Genomic DNA, 9656 nt, shown 5'->3' on the forward strand with positions numbered 1-9656 from the left:
CTGCCTTAGTTCTATATTTATTTATTATGTATTTACAACTAATATTTTTTTCTGTTGAATATAAATGATTTATGGGAGGTATTTATGAATTTAAAATGCGTATTTTTTGCTGATGACACTACTAGCACATGGCAGTGGGGAAAATTTCGATCAACTCCTGGATACTGCAGAGAAAGAATCTGATACTTTCAAGAACCAGTAAACTCTAATAGTGAATAGGGGTTTATATTGAAATTGATAATGTATCCGAAACTAAATTCTGAAGTGTGTTATTGGGTTGTAAACAAATAAGGAAACCTCACATAAAACACATGACAACAAAAAATTCTAAAAGAATCACATTATTACATACAGCCAAAGAACTTGTGAATCTGGATTCTCTTCACACTGTGCACTGCTCACTCAGAGTTCTGTACACGTTTGGGGAAATTCAAATAAAACACCACCAACTCTATGTATGCTAGTGCTATGATCAGACAGAAACATAATGGATGAATGAATGAATTAACCAGTCATGCAAAGAGTGCTTGACAGTGACTCCAATATTTGTCAATATCATCATGAAATCTCTTGTTTATTCAGTACATCTCCAATATAATTACAACCATAATTTTATTTACAGGAGCTTAACACAGCATTAAAACATTGCTCTATGCAATACTAACAGAAATGGTTTTCACTGCAAAGTTGTGTCAACACTTGGAAATTACATAAAACAACACCGCTGTCTAAAACTACTACATCACTTTTAAATTACACACAGTAGAGCGAAAACAATAATTTATTCCTCATCTAAATTCTCAGATAGCACCGATTTTCCAGGGATAGATATCATGTCATCTCAGATAGAGTAGAAAGGAAGTAGAAGGAGGCTAATCAGAAGAAGCAGCAGGCTAGGGTGGCTTGCTACAGCATGGCTGCCTTCAGGTAATTGGCAGTCCACGTAGGGCTCTATGCATAAAGCATAAGCCATCACATGAGCAATGTAGCTCTGTTCCTGGACTCCATCAAAAAGATGTGACATGGGACCTTTGGCAAAAATGGCTACATCCTCTATGCCGTGGGTCTCTGAATCAAGAGGGACAGCAGTCTGCTGGACGTAGTTGTTGTCCGCTGAAGGGAAACAAGAGAGAAGACTTCAGTATTAGCTGCATAGCTTTAGTTAGATCAGTGTTGACAAAAAAAAGCCAACAGTTGGCTTACTAAACTAAAACGCATTGTACTGATGCCATTAGCTGTATTGATAATAATAATGGATAGCATTTATATAGCGCTTTACAATTCCACTATTGTCTGTGAAGGTTCTCAGTCATCCAGGTCATCGTAGTCTAAGGTGCTTGGAAAGAAAAGCGCTCCACTCTGATTCCACTATTCATTCATTCTCACGTTCACACACTGGTGGGGGAAAGCTACAGTTGTAGCCACAGTCAGTCTGCCCTGGACAGAAGCAGGCTGTCATATCGCGCCATCGGCCCCTTTGGCCAACAGAGGTAGGACCCAAGGACACAATGACCAGGACAGAGAGCCCAGGACAGAGAGCCCAGGACAGAGAGGACAGATGAGCGTCCCAAACCCCTGAGCCACGGTCGCCCCGTGATGAAATCAGATGAAGACACTAAGCTGTTTCATTATTGTAATCCTTATTTTCTGGCACTTAGTAATGATTCATAAGCAGTGTTGGGGAGTAACGGAATACATGTACCGCCGTTACGTATTTAAAATACAAAATATGAGTAACTGTATTCCGTTACAGTTACCGTTTAAAAAGGTTGTATTCAGAATACAGTTACTTTGCTGAAATAAAGGGATTACACGGCAGTATTTGACTTTTCATATGTTCGGCTATGTCCTCTCTATTTTTGGTTTCCACGCCCCAAACAAAACACGCATTAAGAGGCTCTAAAGCCTGTGTCTCAATCTCGCAGCCCATGTCACCCCTACTTGTATAATGATGTGTAGAAATATTTTTTAAAAATTATTCACAAAAATGATTTAATATGAAGGCAATAGGCAGAGTGTTACAGGCATAGCCCTAAAGAATGTAGCCTCATGGGCAGTGTAGTCCGTGCTGCAGGGAGAATGGACTGCCATACCTGTTACGTGTCTGTGAGCGAGACAAGGAGAAAAAGGAGAGTGGAAAAGGACGAGCTGTCACCGAGCATAAACGGGAGCTGGAAGCATGTAAATATAATAATAACCACTGCAGCCAAAAAGAGTGCCTGATGAGCCCAGTTGTAAGTAAGCTATTAAGACTCGGCTGTACACTTTTTTCGTGTTTTTCTCAGAAACAATAAGTTCCGTTGGAGCAGCCTTTCAAAGCCTCTCTCTGTCTCTCGCTAGCAAAGTTGACCCAGACAACAAAGTAAAGCTAGTTTTCAGCTACGAGCCCGACACGAGCCCGACACGAACCCGACGTATTAGCCAGTTGTCCCTGTTTTATATACGCGTGGAACAGTTTTCTATACGAGATCGCTGCAAAAACTGCAGCCTTACCTAATGTCCACCCTAATGTTACTCATTTTATATTAAGATTTAAACATGTAGTTGGTATGGCGAGTAGCCTTCAGTAATAGTAATAAATCACACAGCAATAGTACATTCATGTAGTTGTAAAAAAGCATGATAATATAATAGGTAATCCAAAGTATTCAGAATACGTTACTGTCATTGAGTAACGTAACGGAATACGTTACAAAATACATTTTGGGGCATGTATTCTGTAATCTGTAGTGGAATACATTTTAAAAGTAACCTTCCCAACACTGTTCATAAGTAGTCTTTACAATTCAACACTCCTATGAAAGTACTGTACAGAATTTTTTCTAAATCCTCTGCTGTTTATAGCTCTTGTTTAAAATGCTGTACCGTCAAAAAAACAACCTGAAAGAATGGTGTGTATATATACACAAGAAGCTGTATTGTCCATTCAATGAAACTCCATTGCTGAACGTTTGTGAGGTGACAGTGAAAAGCTAGATTGAGTGTTTTGTGGCAGTGCAGTTGGTTTACTGTTACACCACAAGATGGAGCTATTGCATTGATTTGGATTCCATAAAAAGATGCTCAGTATCACTTACTTGAAATTGATTCATTCACATCCGGGCGACTTCCATTGGCAATCTGGTATCCTGGTCCATTCCCATACACAGCAGTGGTGAAGTGTTTGTTGTCAGTAGCCTTGGTATCAGCGATCCCTGTATATCACAAGGGCAAATTACCACTCAGAACATAAGATGAGGCTGACTTGTTAAGCTTCTTCCAAAAGTGCATTTTACCTAGAACAGGGTTTCCTCTGGGAGAATAACCTCCAAAAGCAAAAACATGAGAGTGGTCTGCAGTGACTATAGTCAGAGTGTCCAGGTCACTGACGAGGTCAGCCGTTCGCTCGATTGCTCGGTCAAACTGTACAGCTTCATGGAGTGCCTTTTTGGCCATTGTTGCATGGTGACCGTGGTCGATTCTCCCCCTTGAAGTTCAGAAGAAAGTCACTGATAAATAAGCATCTGTAGTAGTATGTCTCTTGCAAAGTTTGAGATTGCAGTGAAAACGTAGGCGTCCCAGCCTTAATGCGACATAATGCTACAACTGTGACCAGCACATCAAATATTAGTTTGGCCAATGGTATTGCAGCAAAAGTGAGTTCCAGTTATGAAAAATGGCATGAAATTAATAATAGGATTATCTGTGGAAACCAGTGTGTTAGTAACTGCTCCTTCATAGTCATATTAGACCACATTTCATTTGTTGGACACAGTGCCATGTGTAAAAGATGGAAATGGACAATGATGATGTCAATGTTGCATCGTCGTAAACTTGTGTGGGGAAAGTCGTATTAATGCACACGCCCGAAGCAAGAGATGAATGAGAAAAAAAAAACTGTCACTGGGAAGGGCTTCTAATATGAACCAGCCTTTTTTTCAAGTTTTAAAGAGAAGAAGAGCAGAACAGTTCATCAAACTAAAAATAAATACATAAGAATGAAACATCTGTAAAGAAACACAGACAATATTTTTTTCAGAATCTTCTATGTGCCAAAGAATCAAATCTGTCATCAAAAGTGAAGGTGGACTTGGCAAATAAATAAATAAATGAACACTGGTTTTACTTCTGCCTGCAATCAAGATTAATCAGCACTCAGCCGACCCTCCACATATCTCTGCTGCAGGCTGATACTGATATTGATTTTGCCATTGTCACAATATGAGAATAACATGAAAATATGCCACAGTTTTTATTCTGTCTGTTGTTGCCAATCGGACATTCACATTAAAAGGTCAACCATGATTTGTTGTTTTGATTAATATTCCTGATTTCTTTCTTTGGTGAATATACTATACTTATCTTCCACAAAAAGGAAAAATCCTTTGGGGTTCTTGCTGAGGATCTTGATAGCTTTCTCTGTCATCTCTGTAAGGGATGGGTCCATGGAGGGGTCACGATCCAGCTCGTACCGGCAGTCTTTGGGCTCAAACAGACCTTAAAAGAAAGAATTTACAGGCTTCAGTTTTCCCCTGTTACATCTACTATATTACATATAGTATATATAATCTTTATATGTAATAAATAAATAAATAAAATGGCACAAACTTGATAAATTGCTTAAAAACACTGACAAATGAGTTCAGCAGAATTTAGCGAAACGTCACTGTTTAAAAATCCAAGGTTTTTTATTGGGTCTAGAGTACTCAAGGTCTTGTGTTTTTCTTCTCTGTATGACGCAGTTGTAAGTGATGCACCTCAGAGTTCTTACCCATCAGGAAGTCTGTCGTTGCAGGATTGATAGCATCAAAGTCAGCCTTGTTCCAAACATATTTAGCATTCTGTAGGTGGGGAACAATGACAAACGTGGAAAATGTTTGTTTTTTAAAAAAAAAATGCTCAGTGATGAAAATCACGATACATGTTCAAACTAAAAACTGATGAGCACACTTGATGAAGGCACTGTTTACCGGTTTGTTCTTTAGCCATTCATTGACCAGATTTTTTCCGTCCTTTCGGACTCCTGTCTTATTTAAATACTCTGGGTCTTTCACTGTTGTGGGAAACATATAGGTACGACCTCCACCGAGGATAACCTGCAGACAGAAATATATTCCCCTTTTGATTTTTGTACATGTAAAATACTTAAAAAAAACACATTTAGTGTATGAGGATTTATTCACCGAGTACTTCTGAGGTTTGGATTAGAAAGTGGTTTCTTAGGTTCGCTGTCATCCATGTTTTAGAAAACTGTCGAGGAATCTGCTTTTGGTAAAATTTAATGACTTATCTAAAAGACCTTATCTGGTTTATTCAGTCTAGAGGTACCTTGATTTTTTTTTCCTATTCATCATTTGTGTGAGTGCACTGATCATTTGCCTGCTCGTTTTGATTAAGTCTTACATTTATCTCTGTGTTGTAAACCAGCTGGTAAGCAATGTCACGGCACCCATTCTTGACTGCCTCATTTGGGAGATCAGCATCAGAATACCAGTCCCGGCTGGCAACGTGAGCGTAGGCTGCAGCAGGAGAAGCATGTTGAACTCTGGTTGTGGTGACAATGCCAACTGATTTCCCTGAAACAAGGACCAGATTTTTCATAGCGTTAACATATTTGCTGAGTTATACTTGGAGAACTTGAACTGATTAGGCTCCTGGAAGTTAACAAATTTTGTTTGAAAATGCAGGACACATTTATTTTTTAGATTTAGATATATTTAGATATATACACTTGATGTGAGGTATGCTACAGAAAACACGCCTGTTTAGATGTAAAGTTGAATAGTTGTCCAGTTAGTAAGCTAATGCTGTACACTGAACAATAAATGTATATAGGTTATTTCTCTTGTACACGTTTGACTTTTAAGATTTTATTGCTTTGTAGCATCATTTTCATGTGCCTTAAAGTAGTCAAAGCTTTGTGGATGTGGGTCTACCTGCAGCCTTGGCACGGTGAAGAACAGATATGACTTCATTCCCATGGGAAGCCTGGCAGTCGTACCTTGGAGTGGCAGCACTGACCCCCAGAGTGCCATAGTTGGCTTTCACACCACACTGGTACGCTGTTGCTGTGCCAGCACTGTCTGGCATCTGCTGATCCACGTTGTACGTCTGCAGGCATCCGAAGCAATCACACATATTGCATGTTAACCAATATTCACGCTCACTGTCAAAGAAAATGCTGATTCTGTCACTGACATCAAGAAAATTAAAACACTGAACATTCATAAATTAAGTGTCCTAGATTTTTCACAAAAATTATGTCACCTGACTTAAAACACAGATAAAAAAAGCCTGTCTTTGTTAGGCTGGTAACATGTATCCTGCTAGTGAAAGGGCAAAACCTGAAACCTTGACCCTTACATTAAAGGCATGACTTTGCTTTGGAGGAATTTCACTGCAAATTAATAGCTGTTGTGAGTGATGACCTTTATCTATGAAATGTTTTTATTCTAATTAGAGTGACCACTTGCAGGATCATGTTACCCCCATCCGAATCATTGGATGATTTGATGAATATGGCAAATATGTATATTTTGTGCTACGGCCATAGAGAGTTTAAAACATGGAAATAGGAAAAATGAAGCCAATGAAGTACCTTAACCTTGCATTCTATATGAAGGCCACCAGATGGCACTAGTTGCCATAGAGGTCTGTGGGAAAACAACTTTGACCTTTGTGAAGACCCTTTTGCTCAATTCATGGGCTCAGTCACTCATTTTGGCTCACATTGAACACAAACTTAAGTCTGCTTTTATAGTTTATCTTTTGAAACAGTGGTGTTCCACCCTTCCAGCACATACTTGCAGAATCAATGCCAAGTGACACTGAAGCTGTTGTTTGTAATCTTGCTCTCTGGTTGTTGTTTTTATCAGTAAGATTTAGTACCATAAAAGTATGTGCGATACAGTTAGGGATGCAAGTCTATTGAATGTGTTGCTCATAGTGTTCTGACCTTAGAAAGGGCCAGGTGGGGGAAAGAATCCATAGCTAGACTGGACTCCTCCCCACTTACTCCCTCCAACTGGCCTTTGAGGATCCGGGCAGCAGTCACTGTTGGTATACCCATACCTCGAAGTAGGAGGAATCACACATGAGTAGATAACATCAGCCAAGCGAGTACACTGTGCTCTTTGAACTCATCAGGTCCAGCTAATAAAACAGCTAGTGAAACTTGGTAAAGGACATTCTGGTCATCAGATATAAACCTTAAACTCTTCTAATGCGTCACCAATAGGTCATTAACTAAAATAACTTTCCTATGTATTCTCACAAACATGTCATTTATTGAGCTGTTACATATTACTTATCAATCATAAATATTGATAAAACTTTAAATGTGCTGAAGACAGCATCAGTGATGGCAAAAGTCGAAGGTCATAAAATCATAATCAAGATATAAATTTGTCATTTGTAAAGAGAAGCTGCTAAACAGTGATGTTGGGTCAGAGATTAAATAGCAGCAAATGTATGATTACATGTAAGTCTTTATTTCCACAATGGAATAAAGACTTACACGTGAGTAGATAACATCAGCCAAGCGGGTACACTGTGCTCTTTGAACTCATCAGGTCCAGCTAATAAAACAGCTAGTGAAACTTGGTAAAGGACATTCTGGTCATCAGATATAAACCTTAAACTCTTCTAATGCGTCACCAATAGGTCATTAACTAAAATAACTTTCCTATGTATTCTCACAAACACGTCATTTATTGAGCTGTTACATATTACTTATCAATCATAAATATTGATAAAACTTTAAATGTGCTGAAGACAGCATCAGTGATGGCAAAAGTTGAAGGTCATAAAATCATAATCAAGATATAAATTTGTCATTTGTAAAGAGAAGCTGCTAAACAGTGATGTTGGGTCAGAGATTAAATAGCAGCAAATGTATGATTACATGTAAGTCTTTATTTCCACAATGGAATAAAGAAATTAGTTTCTCTTGTTTTACAATAGCGGAAATTATTTCGTCTGCTTTTGGTTTTGGTTAAATGGAATTAATGAAGCAAACTGAACTAACCTGTTATTAATTTCTGTTGAACGTCCAGACATGGTAGATGACTTCAAACTGTTTCTGATTTACCCTTTTTTGGTATTAGCCCGATTAAGGATACAAGAGCAAATATTGCAACTCCACATGCACTGTGGGCTTCGCAGAGCCTCACTTCACTTTGTTATGCCTGGCTTTCCGAGCAGATGATCATGTGTCAGTGTTCATCTCCTACCATGATTTTTGTGGTACCAAAATCTGTGGCTTTAAAAGACCTTATTATGTTTTGGTGAGTTACACCACAGTGACGGAGAGACTCAAAATGTCTTTCACCTGAATAAATGAACTGAGGTACAAGAGGAAATACTTGATAGTTTAAAGAAACTTCTTAAATGGTAGGAAAATTTCTTTCTTAGACTTACCATCTCCCAGGAAGAGGATGGCATTCTTGGCTTGGTGTGAATTACGTGGTTTATTTAGGGCTGCGTGAATAGCATTCCTTCCTTTATTGTTCCAGTAGAACGGTTCGAGCTCATCCTCTGTAAGCGAGACAAAATAAACGTGAAGGTGGTTAGAGCCATTCAAATGTGTTTCTATGTTTTTTTAATGAATAAACTGCATAAAAGTCCGTTTTTGCAACACCGAATGTGCATTGCATGTCTGTTACTGTCTTTCCTTTAAGCTTGAAATTGTGTTGCAAACTGAAAGTAATGTTCTTAGTTTCTGAAGAAGCTGTCATGAACAAAATGTAGCAAATTCTTACTGTTAGCACACGAAGTCCACTGCACCGAAATGGAAATCAGTAATCCAATAAAAAATAGATAATGTCTGTTGGCCATGGTCTAGACTCTATGTGAATGCTGAGAGAGAACAAGAGCATGTTTTCCTCACTCTGAAGCACCTTTATATATTCAGCCAAGGAGCAAAGGGCACATGAAGGAACTTGCAATTGAGGGAAAAGGTTTTATGCAATCTCTCACACACATGCACACGGGAGAAGAGACAGTAAACTACGCAATGTCAGTACAAAATAGTTAAGAGGATCTAAATTTGCTTTTGTAGAAGTAATCATTAATGGACCACGGTGAAATTAAAACCGTAGCTCACACGATAATGCTAAAGCAAAAGTGTTCTATGCAGAATGTGAAACAAGGAGTTTCCTAAAATTGTTACTGTTAGCTTTATACCTAATAGTTAATTTGATCCATTCTATCAGTATCATTACCCAGATTAAGTACTTTTGTGCATCATGCATAGATAATGACTCAGCCAGCTAGCTAGATGCTTATAGATAAATATTGATCCCACAAGGGAGATCAGTGTGCCACAGCAGCAGGATAAACAAATAAAAATCGGACTAAATTTTTTAGTTTTTTATTTTAGTTTTGGATTTAAATGTACATTTGCACAATGACTGAAACTTGCACCACTGAAGGAACAATGGGCTGTGAGGTGAGTTCCTTGATCCCACAGAAACGTCCAGATTGGAGATTTACTTATCTGGATGACTGAGCTAAGATGTGTTTATTAGTTTGTCAGCCCGAGTACAGACAGCTGCAATAAAAAGCACTATCTGATAAATGTTTACCAGCAATAGCTTTAATCACTCTTGTCTATAGCTACCATAAATCAGTGTGATATGCATAAAATTTACTGATTTGTTTTTGTTTTTCACTCTTCC

The 9656-nt window shown here is 38.4% G+C and overlaps 1 protein-coding gene across 1 annotated transcript; it reads right to left on the reverse strand.

The window, feature by feature from the left end:
* Nucleotides 1–582: 582 nt before the first annotated feature.
* Nucleotides 583–9199, reverse strand: LOC146372539 (alkaline phosphatase-like). Its single transcript, XM_084953632.1, has 11 exons — nt 8739–9199; nt 8398–8514; nt 6935–7050; nt 5916–6090; nt 5383–5555; nt 4950–5075; nt 4751–4820; nt 4338–4476; nt 3276–3466; nt 3078–3194; nt 583–1113 (listed from the first exon to the last, which is right to left on the reverse strand). Exons 1-11 carry the CDS (start codon nt 8812–8814, stop codon nt 842–844), a joined length of 1572 nt encoding a protein of 523 aa, XP_084809758.1. The 5' UTR covers nt 8815–9199; the 3' UTR covers nt 583–841.
* Between the last annotated feature and the right edge of the window lie 457 nt (nt 9200–9656).

Source organism: Perissodus microlepis, chromosome 15, assembly GCF_051167445.1.
Source record: "Perissodus microlepis isolate ML-2025 ecotype Zambia chromosome 15, ASM5116744v1, whole genome shotgun sequence".
Lineage (NCBI taxonomy): Eukaryota > Metazoa > Chordata > Actinopteri > Cichliformes > Cichlidae > Perissodus > Perissodus microlepis.

Coding starts and splice junctions, on each gene's coding strand:
- LOC146372539 (XM_084953632.1), bottom strand. CDS start 8,814: ATGGCCAACAGACATTATCTATTTTTTATTGGATTACTGATTTCCATT. Junction 7,051..8,397: donor CATCCTCTTCCTGGGAGATG/GTAAGTCTAAGA, acceptor TCCTACTTCGAG/GTATGGGTATACCAACAGTG. Junction 5,556..5,915: donor TCACCGTGCCAAGGCTGCAG/GTAGACCCACAT, acceptor TCCTTGTTTCAG/GGAAATCAGTTGGCATTGTC.